This window comes from Camelina sativa, chromosome 12 (assembly GCF_030686135.1).
Source record: "Camelina sativa cultivar CO46 ecotype springtype chromosome 12, ASM3068613v1".
Classification (NCBI taxonomy): Eukaryota; Viridiplantae; Streptophyta; class Magnoliopsida; order Brassicales; family Brassicaceae; genus Camelina; species Camelina sativa.
In genome coordinates this window covers 5,350,957-5,364,146 of record NC_141891.1, presented here as the reverse complement: position 1 = coordinate 5,364,146, position 13,190 = coordinate 5,350,957, and the positions used below count along the sequence as shown (strand labels likewise).

General features: G+C 35.8%; 2 protein-coding genes and 1 pseudogene across 8 annotated transcripts; 2 read left to right on the top strand and 1 right to left on the bottom strand.

Moving 5' to 3' along the window:
• The first annotated feature begins 851 nt into the window (after positions 1–851).
• On the top strand, positions 852–2,098 carry LOC147930190 (uncharacterized; annotated as a pseudogene).
• A 5,856-nt stretch (positions 2,099–7,954) lies between these two features.
• LOC104730355 (uncharacterized) lies at positions 7,955–9,336 on the bottom strand. Of its 4 annotated transcripts, none has more exons than XR_015574096.1 (3): positions 8,885–9,327; positions 8,564–8,679; positions 7,955–8,280 (listed from the first exon to the last, which is right to left on the bottom strand). XR_015574096.1 is itself a non-coding variant. In XM_010449518.3 (3 exons), exons 1-3 carry the CDS (start codon positions 8,993–8,995, stop codon positions 8,094–8,096), a joined length of 384 nt encoding a protein of 127 aa, XP_010447820.2. In that variant the 5' UTR covers positions 8,996–9,336; the 3' UTR covers positions 7,955–8,093. The 4 variants fall into 4 exon arrangements, 2 of the variants coding, with proteins under 2 accessions (XP_010447820.2, XP_010447819.2); XR_015574097.1 differs by having other exon boundaries at positions 7,955–8,365; positions 8,885–9,303; XM_010449518.3 differs by having other exon boundaries at positions 8,564–8,649; positions 8,885–9,336.
• Positions 9,337–10,483: 1,147 nt separating this feature from the next.
• Positions 10,484–13,190, top strand: LOC104774307 (uncharacterized). Of its 4 annotated transcripts, none has more exons than XM_087479522.1 (7): positions 10,484–10,768; positions 11,093–11,161; positions 11,886–11,978; positions 12,090–12,191; positions 12,291–12,575; positions 12,774–12,845; positions 12,990–13,190. In XM_087479522.1, exons 4-6 carry the CDS (start codon positions 12,126–12,128, stop codon positions 12,801–12,803), a joined length of 381 nt encoding a protein of 126 aa, XP_087335648.1. In that variant the 5' UTR covers positions 10,484–10,768; positions 11,093–11,161; positions 11,886–11,978; positions 12,090–12,125; the 3' UTR covers positions 12,804–12,845; positions 12,990–13,190. The 4 variants fall into 4 exon arrangements, with proteins under 4 accessions (XP_087335648.1, XP_087335649.1, XP_087335651.1 ...); XM_087479524.1 differs by lacking the exon at positions 10,484–10,768 and adding an exon at positions 10,807–10,877; XM_087479523.1 differs by lacking the exon at positions 11,886–11,978.

Genomic DNA, 13,190 nt, shown 5'->3' with positions numbered 1-13,190 from the left:
GAAACCATAAAATTAGATTTAGCTGATCAAGAGAGAAGCAACTAATTAGTTTTAAGTCCATAAACTTGGATTTAGCTAGTGGTCAAGGAAGAAGCAACATAGCTTTAAGTCCATAAAATTGGATGGAGCTGAGCAAGGAAGAAGCAACCAAGCTTGAAGGTCCATAAGTCTAGGTGGTAAACAAGTACTTGATAGCAGCGTTCAGTCTCTTTTTGATAATACACCAAAGGGTTAAGTCAGCACGTCGTCTAAATCACCAACTCGGTGCAGGTTACATGTCCTATATCTTATAAGCCACAATGGTGAGCATGGACAATTATGTTCTGTGACAAAATTCAAGTGGATTACTGTTAACACTAGCATTTCCGCGTTAGTTTTTTTTTTAAAGAGACAATTCCGCATAATTGGTATAGTACGTGCACGTACGTGATGTCTTGTCCAAGACTGCATTTTATCTTATTTTTCACCGACTTTTCAGCCAAATTCTTTTTTAAAAAATTGTTATTTTTCCAAAAATAGGACGCAAGTCTTAGCAAAAAAGACATGAAGTAAAAGAATTTTAAGCACAGTGTTGTTGGAGATTTGACACAGTCTGAAGTAGAATAAGTCAAAGCAAAGTTTTAGGGAGACGTGATTTAGTTGTTGAGTTAGAGTTGTTTCCGTTTGTTGTTCCTGAAGTTTCTCTCTTTCGTTGTAAGGCTTCTATATAAGCCATTGTTATTTCTCAGTTCAATAATACGAGTTATTCAGACTATTTCACTTTGCAGAGAACATATCTAGTTCTGTTTTCCTTTATCTGGTATCAGAGCGAAGATCCGTGAGTGTTTGAGAGGAAAAACACTTAAGAGAGAATGACAGACGGAGGATGCTTTACTACGCCGGCTGTACCAAAGTATGATGGAGACTACGACCACTGGAGCCTTGTCATGGAGAACCTTCTTCGATCCAAAGAGTATTGGTGTGTCATCAACCCTGGATTTGATAGCCTGAGAAGCATCGAAGCTCCCACCCCAGCACAGCAAAAGGAGCTTGATGAAGTAAATCTCAAAGATCTCAAAGCCAAGAACTATCTCTTCCAATCGATTGACAGAACCATTCTCAAGACAATCACACAGAAGGAGATGGCTAAGCAGTTGTGGGAGTCCATGAACCAAGCATCAAGGAAATGCTAGAGTGAAGCGTGCACAGCTTCAAAGGTTAAGGAAAACCTTTGAAACCCTGGAGATGAAATCTGGCGAAGGAGTGGCCGGATACTTTGCTAGGGTTATGGCAACAACGAATGACATGAAGAACTGTGGTGAAGTTATTGAAGATGTCAAAATTGTGGAGAAGATTCTTTGCAGTCTCACAGACAACTTCAACTACGTTGTCTGTTCCATTGAAGAATCTAAGGACATTGATCGTATGTCAGTTGATGAATTGCAGGCCTCACTGCAAATTCATGAGAATAAGGTGATCGCAGAGAAGTGAAGAGCAAGTGCTGCAAGTCGAAAATGAGGCAAGAGGAAGAGGACGATGGAACCCCCAGAGAGGAAGAGGTGGTAACAGGGGACGAGGGAGAGGCAGATCATTTGTGAACAGATCTGCTATCAACTGTTTCCGATGTGAAAAGCAGGGACACTACCAGTTTGAATGTGCAAGTGCAGAGAAAGGTGTCAATTATGTGGAGTTTGATGAAGAAGAGGAGCTCCTGTTAATGGCACATTCTAACTTGTGCAACACTAAAGAGCAAGGAATGTGGTTCCTTGATTATGGATGCTCAAACCACATGACTGGGGAGAAGTCATGGTTTGTGGAGTTGGACGAAAGCTTCAAGCACTCAGCTCGCTTGGGAAATGGAACAAGGTTGATGGTTCAGGGGAGAGGAAAAATCAGAATGGAAGTAGAAGGAATCACTCAAGTGGTAAGCAATGTCTACTATGTTCCAAACCTCACTAATAATCTGTTGAGCATTGGACAACTGCAAGAGAAGGAGCTAACGATTCTGATCAAGAATGGTGTGTGTAAGATCTTTCACTCCCAAAGAGGATTGATTGTGGAGACGCACATGACCATGAACCGGATGTTCTTGGTGAATGCTATGAAGAAGCCCGTCTGAGGAAGCTGTCTCAAGGTAGAAGATGAAGATTTGGGATCTCTCTAGCATAGAAGATTCGGACACCTAAACAACAAGTCCATTCATGTCATGCAAAAGAAGGAGATGGTACAAGGTTTACCAACTCTCGGAGAGGAAACAAAGGTGTGCACTGTCTGCAATATTGGAAAGCAACAAAGAGACAAATTTCCAAAGAAAAGCAAGTGGAGAGCAACAGAGAAATTGGAGCTGATTCATGCGGATCTCTGTGGCCCAATCACTCCAACCTCAAACAGTGGTAAACGATATCTTTTTGTGCTTGTTGATGATTTCTCTCAGAAGACCTGGATCCACTTTCTTGCAGAGAAAGCAGAAGCCTTCGACACTTTCAAAGTTTTTAAAAACTCTGTCGAAAAGGAAGCAAAAACTGTCATCAGAGGGCTGCGTACAGACAGGGGAGGAGAGTTCACCTCTGAAGCTTTCAACAAGTTCTGCAGAGAGCAAGGCATAAAACGACAGTTGACTGCAGGCTACACTCCTCAACAAAACGGAGTAGCAGAGAGGAGAAACCGCACAATCATGAACATGGTTCGCTGTCTACTGTCAGAGAAGGAGATGCCACGATCTCTATGGCCAGATGCAGTGAGATAGACGGCACATGTTTTGAATCGTAGTCTCACTAAAGCAGTAAAAGACAAAGTCCCTGAAGAAAGGTGGTCTGGAATCAAACCGAAGGTTGATTACTTCAGGATTTTTGGGTCAGTTGATCATGTTCACATTCCGGTGCAGAAGAGGATAAAGCTCGATGATCGTAGTCACAAATGCATTCTTCTCAGAGTTAGCGATGAATCAAAGGCATATCGCCTCTATGATCCAGTAACCAAGAAAATCATTGTCAGCCGAGATGTCGTATTTGAAGAAGATGCAAAGTGGGACTGGAATGTGAGTGCACCAGAGGAGAGTGTATTAGCCTGGGGAAATGATGATACGTTTGAAGAAGAAGATACCGATGATGAGGTAGAGGATGGTGACGATGCAGAACCTTCAGAAGTAGAAGATGGTGATGATTTAGAACCAGCAGAGGTTATAGATGCTGGAGCAAACAACCAGACTGATCCATCAAAAAGGTCACGACAACAGCCTGGTTGGATGCGAGACTTTGTAACTGGTTATGAGGTGAGTGAAGAGGAGGATTCGCTGAAATTTTCCTTCTTTGTCACAAGTGATGATCCAGTGAATTTCTACGAAGCTGAGAAGGAAGACAAATGGAGAGAAGCCATGAAAATGGAGATTCAGTCCATTGAGAAAAATCAAACGTGGGAGCTGGTCCCTCTGCCACAACACGCCAAAGTAATTGGTGTTAAATGGGTTTACAAGACAAAGTTAAACGAAGAAGGAAAAGTGGAGAAGTGCAAAGCTCGACTGGTTGCAAAGGGATACTCTCAAACTGCTGGAATAGATTGCACGGAGGTGTTTGCACCGGTCGCTCGGTGGGATACAATAAGGAGTCTCTTGGCAGTAGCAGCTCAACATGGTTGGCATGTCTATCAGCTTGATGTTAAGAGTGCTTTCTTGTACGGAGAATTGAAAGAAGAGGTCTACGTAGAGCAGCCTGAAGGGTTTCGCAGAGCAGGGGAGGAAGATAAGGTTTATCGTCTGAGAAAAGCTCTCTATGGGTTAAAACAGGCTCCAAGGGCATAGTTCAGTCGAATTGAAAGCTACTTCAAGAAGGAGGGGTTTGAGAAAAGCAGCTATGATCACACTCTGTTTTTCAAGAAAACAGAAACCAAAATCCTGGTGGTAAGTCTCTATGTTGATGATCTGATATTCACAGGAAATGATGAAGTGCTATGTGCTGAATTCAAATCGTCAATGCAAAGAGAATTTGAGATGACTGACATGGGAAAGATGAAGTTCTTTCTTGGAGTGGAGGTACATCAAAACCGTAATGGGATACACATCAACCAGAAGAAATATGCAAGAGAAGTCTTGGAGAGGTTCAAGATGTGGAACTGCAACTCAGTCAGAGATTCAATTGTTCCTGGAACTGTCATCACGAAGGAGGGAAGCAGTAACACCGATGCAACATTCTATAAGCAGCTTGTGGATTCTCTGATGTATCTTACGGTAACACGACCAGACTTGATGTTTGTAGTATGTTTGATTGCACGTTTCATGGCAAACCCAAAAGAAGAGCATATGCAGATAGCAAAGAGGGTACTAAGGTACTTAAAGGGAACTTTGGATTTTGGAGTTTTCTATGGGAGATCACCAACCATGAGTCTAGTGGGGTACACAGATAGTGATTATGCTCGAGACGTTGGCGATCGGAAGAGTACTTCAGGGTATGTGTTTTTACTGAATGGAGCAGCAGTGTGTTGGAGTTCAAGGAAACAAGACATCGTTACTTTATCTTCTACTGAAGCAGAATATGTAGCAGCAACTCATGCAGCTTGTCACTGTGTTTGGCTGAAAGGAATGTTGCAGGAGCTGAGTCTGTTAAGTGAAGGGTGCATGGACATTATGTGTGATAGCAGCTCAGCGATCAAACTATCAAAGAATCCAGTGATGCATCGAAGATCAAAACACATTGATGTGAGGTACCATTACTTGCGTAACTTGGTAAACGACGGAGTTATGAAGCTGAGTTTTTGTGGCACCAATGATCAAGTTGCAGACATCTTGACTAAGCCGATTAAGCTTGACCAGTTTGAGAAGCTTAGACAGTGTCTTGGAGTTCGAAGATTGGAGAATTAAACTGAAGCAGGCGAGGTTCAGTTTAAGGGGAGGAATTTGTTGGAGATTTGACACAGTCTGAAGTAGAATAAGTCAAAGCGAAGTTTTAGGGAGACGTGATTTAGTTGTTGAGTTAGAGTTGTTTCCGTTTGTTGTTCCTGAAGTTTCTCTCTTTCGTTGTAAGGCTTCTATATAAGCCATTGTTATTTCTCAGTTCAATAATACGAGTTATTCAGACTATTTCACTTTGCAGAGAACATATCTAGTTCTGTTTTCCTTTAGGAAAAAAGATGGCTAGCTAAATGAAGTATTAGAGAATGCATGATCACACATGCCAAGTATAATATTGTATCATCAAATACACGAAGTATATATATTGCATGGCCATATGCATGAACTATATGACGTTATGTGGTCAACACCATAGACATACAATCCGGTACACCGGTCGAATAATTCCAGCGAAGACCAACATTGACTCCGGCATTGACCAACATTGACCAAAAAAATTGTATTTTTGAAGCTAATATATTCATTCTTATAATTAGTTACTTTTATTTTTAAAGCTAAACTAATAGTTAAATAAAATTATTAATAATTATTTTCAAGAAATATATATATATATATATAACATATGTAATTATTAATGATTTTATATATATAAATCTCTGATCATCATATTATTTAAAATTTTAAATACTACAAGAATCAATAAAATCAAATTCAACTATTTTCATTAGAAAATAATATGCAAAAGATTTGAGTATATGACTCTTTACTTTAAAATTTGCATGGTAAAGAGTATACAAAATTTTAGATACTCTTTGGTTATTAAAAAATTTACATACTCCTAATAACATGTAAACAATAACAAAAAATTAACACTATTTACTTTTAATAGATAAAATATAATGATATATAATTATTTTCAATATATAATATAAGGGCATTTGCAAAAATCCTCTTATTCTATATCCTTTTGCAAACATATCCTAAAATCAAGATAAAATCTATAAATATCTTGAAAATAATTATTAATTATTTTTATTTAACTATTATTTTAGCTTTAAAAATAAAAATTAATTAATTATAAGAATAAATACATTAGAGATACCTAAGATATTTAGATATTGAATAGAATGTTTTCTAATCATGAAAATTCATAAATAATTTATATAGTAATTTATTATTTTGTTTTTTCATAGAAAAAAATTAAAATATAATTTGTTTTGGTCAATGTTGGTCAACGCCGGAGTCAATGTCGGTCTTAGCCGGAATCATTCGACCGGTGTACCGGATTGTATGTCTATGGTGTTGACTACATAACGTCATATAGTTCATGCATGTGGTCATGCAATACATATACTTCGTGTAGTTGAGGATACAATATTATACTTGGCATGTGTGACCATGCATTCTCCAATATTTCATATAGTTAGCCATCTTTTTTCCTTTCCTTTAAGTGCATCAAATCTAAAGACTTTTTTTTTGTTTAAAAACTAGGAAATGTGACTTAGCGGCCGCTTCCAAACATGATTTACTGACATAGAGCAAACACGAATTTATTAGGAAACCTAGAAGACCTCACGTAGGTTTGATTGTATGAATTTTTTAAAAAATAATAATATAACAGAGTACCCAACAGAAACCTTCAAAATGCTTAGCCACGATCATTTAGTGCTTAAAGCAATTGTTCGCTCATGCAAACCTATTTCTCGAGCGTACTTAAATGCGTTAAACCAGTGCCATGCATGCCTAACCCCATCCATTACCTTCTTCTTCCTCTATTGATTTTGGCCAAAACTGAGGAAACTATCTGCAGTATACAACCAGAAGCCTTCTTTTTTCCTTTTTTTATGTCATCGACATTCTGGGCCTTATTATGAAACTAACAGGCTCTAATGTAGCCCAAACGATATTTTCAAAATTTGACGACCTAAACACAATTATAATTCTTTTCTACTAGCTTATTTACATACTTTCTAATCTTCTATAGTCTTCTAGTCTTTAAAAAGATTGATGGTACGTATATCATTTCATTGTTTGAAAACATGATGGACGATACTTTTTAACTCGTTTTTTTTTCTTTCTTCTTCTCATAAATAAAGCATGATTGTCTTAGTCATATATAATATCGACAAAAATAATGATTATAGTGAGAAAATTGTGATTTATTGGTAAATGATCGTGATTTTTTTGTATGTTACAAAAGTTCTAACCGATAGATTCACTAGTCACAATCATGAATCGAAGAATAATTTGGATTGCGTGTCCATCTCATGATTAAGACCATAAATCTATTGGACAGAGATTTATGAAGTTTAAGGTTGCAGGTAGACCGGTTAGGTTGGAAGAGTTTCATATAGCTAGATCATGCTTGCATTTTGGAAGTACATAAAAATTCTTACATTTTTGGGAGAAAAAATGCCTGATATTGTAGAAGTATTAAAATCTAATTGTACCCCAAACATAACTCACTGAATACAGTTATCATTTAATTTAATTTGTGAGCATTTTTTAATAAATAATTAAAAAAAAGCTTGTTGATGAATTTACAAAATGATGGAATTGCTAAGTATAAATAATTTATATCGGGATAACGCAGAAATCTATGGTTTGATAAATCATGTGACTAGTATTCGGAACCCACATTTTCTTTAAACCAAAATTTTGGGGTAGATTTAAGATACTATGTAATTGCCATATGAGTGCATTCAGTTGTTCGTAAATCGTGATTAACAAAACGAAACGATTGAGACCTGACTAATGATTGCATCTTTGTGTAAAGCTATCTTGGGGAGTAAAAAATAACTTATGTACCATGATCCACGAGGATCATTGGCTTAAAAAATTCCATGAGTTTGATGATTGTATGAATCATAATATGCCATATGGCACTTAACCTTTGAAACAAAAAGAGGTGGACAATAATGTTCTTAGGTCATCACCATTGGGGGTTTTAATTTTGAGCCTCTTAGGTACTGTTTGAATTTTTAATAAATATATTATGTACTGTTTTAAAAATAAGAACCCTTCATCTCCTAATTAAAATTATCCCCTCCAATGGTGAGATATAATTTTGAGTCTCTTATTTTTGAAAATATAGTTTTTTGAAATTAAAATTTTTCCATAATGAAAAATGTGTAAAACAAAGAAATGCAGTCTGCATTGAAACAAAAATGAAAACATGCCAAAGTTGTCCAAAACAAAACAATGTCAGATCAATTTTCAGAATAACCGAGCTCACACACTTCTTAGTAACTCGCATCGTAGGATGAGATATTCACGAACATGCTGCAGTTTGCATCAGCTTGCGGGATTCCAGCGGCGAGGGTGAAAAAATACAGAGTCTTTGACTGAAGGTTCTTAAAACTGCAGGTTGACGCCCTCCACCATACTGAACTTTTCCACTTGTCTCTTGTGCAATTTGTCTCCCTCGTGTCCTCTCAAAATCCAACTCCGTTGGTAAGCTATCAAACAAAACAACAATCCTCAACATATCTTTCTTGCTTACAATATCAAGCCAAGCCTGCAACAAAATAAAACTAGTACACCCTAACAAAGAATGAACAAAAACATATCAAAACTTTTGTAATAAGCCAACACGATTTCCAACTGAGCAGCTAAATCACAACAACAATCATAAGCATAACAATGAAGCTTGCACAATTTTTTGAGACAATAAGAAAGCTACACAGAAATTGTTCTAATCAAACCAAACAAATAGGTTCATTTTTGTAGCTAGGAGAGTACTTGTTCGTGTTCGTGGAGAATTTGCAGGGAACCGAAGCCCGAAGCCCTCTCCTCGAACCATCACCCTCTTTCTCTGCTTCTTTATCCTTCAAAATCGCAAGGTGCGATGTCTAGTGCTAAACAATAAAAACAAACCATCAACCCCATCAAGCCTATACCTTTCTACACATTAACTCATCTCAAGCCAAAACCATCAGTAATTTGAACTAAACAATGGTTTACAAAACTCCTTAATTCTTCTAGCTATGAAGACGCAATGGCATGATCGTGTATCGAAGGCTACTCCATCAAAACCGTGGGAGATTGAAAAGAATTACTTACATGGGAACATTGTAAGTGAGAGGGATAAGATAATTTGAAGGAAGACCAACCAGCGACATGTCCTCCAAATTGATGCACAAGAACATCATAGATCCCAGCTCCACGGTTCATGTGTTCCTCATACTGACTAAGATTCAATCTGGGAACAAGACTCGATTCCAGTTCAATCTCCTTCGATTCCAGTCTTCTCCGACTCCATCTCCAACTATTCCAACCGATTAAATCTCCTCCGATTGAGAGATTTGCGAGAGAGAGAGAGAGAGGAAGAGAAAGAACACAATGCAAAAAAAAAAATTTGCTCTCGATTAAACTTTTTACCCAACCATGCGCCTACACGTCACAGTCTCTAATCCAAAATCGAGTATACTAAATAAGAGGAGCTCTTCTCTTTTTTTTTCTTTTCTGATTTATTTTTTCCTACTTTTTCTTAAAACCTCCCCCTTAAAACCTCCGTTGGGGATGACCTTATATACTATATATATATATATATCAAATTGTGTTGTTGTAGTGATGCATTTTTTTCATTCTTTTCCACGTTGTACTGATGTTTAAAGAAACACTTACATAACATGCAAAGTCCCACAGATAACAAATGCTCCCTCCGTTTCATAATATAGGATGTTTAGAGAAGTATTTTTGTTTCATAATATATGATATTTTCAACTTTCTATGCAGCTTTTAGATTAAATTTATATTTTATATTATGCAGACTTGTTTGTGATTGGTTAAACTTTTTAAAAGCAATTATTTCTTAATATGCGTGTTTTGACTAAAACATCATATATTTTGAAACGGAGGGAGTACTATAAATAAAACATCAGGGCTATATACTATGATGAGCATGGTATTTTGGTTTGTCAAAGGAACTATGCGCATTGGTTGTCATGATAAAATTGTTATATGCAAGGCCAAATCCATTTTCCAGAGATTAAAACCTGACACGAACACCATATATTTTAGAAGTCATATATCAGTTGGCAAGACTTCCTAAATCAGGACTAAAAATAGTACTGGTCATTTAGCGGTACATTGGCTAATCTCAATAAATTTTCAATAATTAAGAATGTATCTAAGATTCTTCGGCTTATTTATAAAAACGTTTATTGAATAACATCAACAAACTACTGTTTTAGATTAAATAACAAATTATCACCAGTTATCTTATTTATTTTATATATTGACTTATAAGTCATGACTATAGGTGTATAGAAGATGGAGCCATCATCCGTATTCAGTATAAGTATAATTAATGAAAAAATAGGGACTCTTATTACATTCCAACAAAATTTTAATCAAATACATCTATAAAGGAAACATTTGCTTCATCTTGTTTTCGTCGAATTACCATCGGATAAAAATGAAAAGGGACCATGTAACCAATATTAGAAAAGGACAGCTCCAATAAGATATTAATTAGCAATTAGCATCAACCACTACAAGAAATTTGCTATTTCACGTCGCTTTATTTACGACAGTACATAAACCGACGCAAAGTGAAAATATAGGAAGGAAATTGATGTCGGTTATCTAACTGACGTAAGTTTAGATAATTTAGTTTGTATTGGGCTTAATTAAACGTCCCTTTTACTATTTGGACTTAGGTCGAACAAATTAAACTCAATAATTCATTTGTAACACGACATCGTTTAAGAGAAAATAAAAAAATATCTTTAGACTAAACGTTCTTCTTTGCTTCATCTCTTTCTTTCAACAGTTCCGAGTACAGAAATTTTTCTCCATCGATGTCGAAATCGAAAGTGGAAAACTCAAATCAATCATAGGGTTTTTCGTTATTCTGCTTCTTTGATTACTTCAGAATCGTCCAAATCCCGATTGGAGTTCAGTTCTGACGATAAAATCATCTCTGCTCTCAAATTTTGAAAGGTTCGAAAGATAGATTTCTTAAATTTTTGGTGTGTTTGTGATGAAATAGCTCGATTCTACTGATTTGTGAAGAAGTTTTCGATTCGTGAAGAAGCTGTTTCAAATCTCTGTATATCTTCTCTTGAATTAAGTTTTTTCGATCTCTTTTTTTTTTTTTTAAATTTTATGATTCTGTGAATTACTCTTTGTAATCTGCTTTGGATTTTATCACTCTTTGTAACCTGTTTTGAATGAAATAAGCTCATAAATTGATTGTTAGCAATTACTTGGATCATGGTTGGATTATCACTAATGTTCTTACTTTGTGGCTTTGTTGTTACTCAGGCCTTACAACTCTCAACAAAAAGACACAGGCACATTAGAAACCAGTGGCAAAACAGATTCATTCCAAAGGTACCAACCATCATATCTTCTCGCATATTTTTATGAAATGATTCCTTGTTTTTAATGTACAGTCCAAAGTGTTTTGCTTAGTCCAAAGTGTTAGTTTACGTTGATTTGATAAAATCCATTCTGTATTAAGGTTAGAGTTTACGAATCAGTAGAACTTTTGGTCTAATATAATACATTCTTATTATACTGGTTTAAATCTTCTTAACTCTTGACTGATTGTTTATATGTGAAATATGGTCAAAATTGATAATTGGTTTACTTTATTGGTAGATTGATTATAAAATGGACAAGTCTTGGATCACAAAACATCGTTTATCTAAAGATTACAGAACTGGTGTCAAAAATTTTTTGGATTTTGCGTTTAGTGATATTAAGAAAGAGATGATAAAATGTCCTTGCCAGCGTTGCTGCCTGGTTAAATACAAGCATAGGGTTGATGTTGAGGGTGATTTAATATGTCATGGTATTCTACCAACATATACAAATTGGTATCTACATGGAGAAAAATTAGATTTCCATGAAGAGACCATTGGATTAGAATCTGAATCCAATGTAGATAACATGCTCCATAACCCGACGGTTGAAAACCAAACTAGAAATCTACTTGGAGATGCTTTTCCAAGTATGGATACTAGTTTTAATGAATCTGCTAGTATGCCCACTGATCAATCAAAGCAAAAAGAAGCGAATTAAAAGTCAATGATATATACTATTCTAATTGTAGAAAGTGAGACTGCGTAATATTAAAAGTCGAAGCGAATTAAAGATACTACATGCACTTGGAAAAAAGAGTTTGGCAAGAAAAGCTTATGAGATTGTAAGTCAATGTTTTATTATTTAGGTCTCTGTGATTTAGTTACTTTTAGTGACTGTATGAAGTAGTTGTTGTTAGTTTGTAATGATGCTTAATTGTGTACACATCTTATAGGAAGAGGAGACTAGCAAAGAACCAAGTCGAGCAGAAATGTTCATTGCATCACGAACAAGATCAGATGGAAATTTCATTTGCAATGAAGCAAGGATATCTGCAGTAAGTTCTATGTTTTTCTTTAAATGTGGTGTTTGAGGATTGGTTTACTTATATATTCTCTGTTTTAGTCTACTTACATAGGATTTATGGAATTTGTAGGATAAGCTTACACAAGTAATGAATCAAAATATTAAAAGTGAAGCATCAAGTAGTGAGTCTGGTCCTAAGGATGCATTTGAACAAGTATTTGGTTCCGAGCATTCTGGAAGAGTTCGATGTGTGGGACGTGGTCCAACACCGTCCAAATACTTTCAGAATTTGGAATCGCAGGTAAGAAGTAACTCTGAGATACTTGAGCTGAAGTCTCGCATGAAAGGACTTGAAGATAAACTTGATATCGTGGCTAACGCTCTTCAGATTATTATTTCAAACAATCAATTTCAAGTAAGTGCATATTTCACTTATGTTACAGAAATGTATATTCAAATTTTGCATCGAGAATCTTAAGCTGTGTCATAGGTCTGTAACTAAAGAGGAGTTTTGAAAATAGTAGTTACTTGCTTACATGAGCTTGGAATCTAGAACTGTTGTGTGTAGTTAACTTGTTCTCATGTTCTAACTTATTTTGATCTACAATTTCAGACTAGTACGACAGAGACTAAGATTGACTAGAATGATCATAAAGTGACGTGATATGGAATTTAGTGAAGAATGGTACGTTTATCTTTACCTCTTATAGCAGCTATGCATAATATGTAAGGCATGAATGATGCAATTGGTTCATTTTCATCGGATCATCAATCTAAAAGGGTTCTGTTATGGTAATTGAATCTAAGTCTATTTACTTTGTTTTCTCAGGAGACAATGATTTCATCTAGCCTTTTGATAGAAGATGAAGGACAAGAAAATATAGAAGATGAAGGACAAGAAAATATAGAAGAGGATATATAAAAGATAGATTTTAATGCAATGTTATTTACTTTTACATTTTTTATTATCATGTACACAAGAACACAAGTATATTTGAGACAGATTAATTGATTTTTATCACTTGATGAA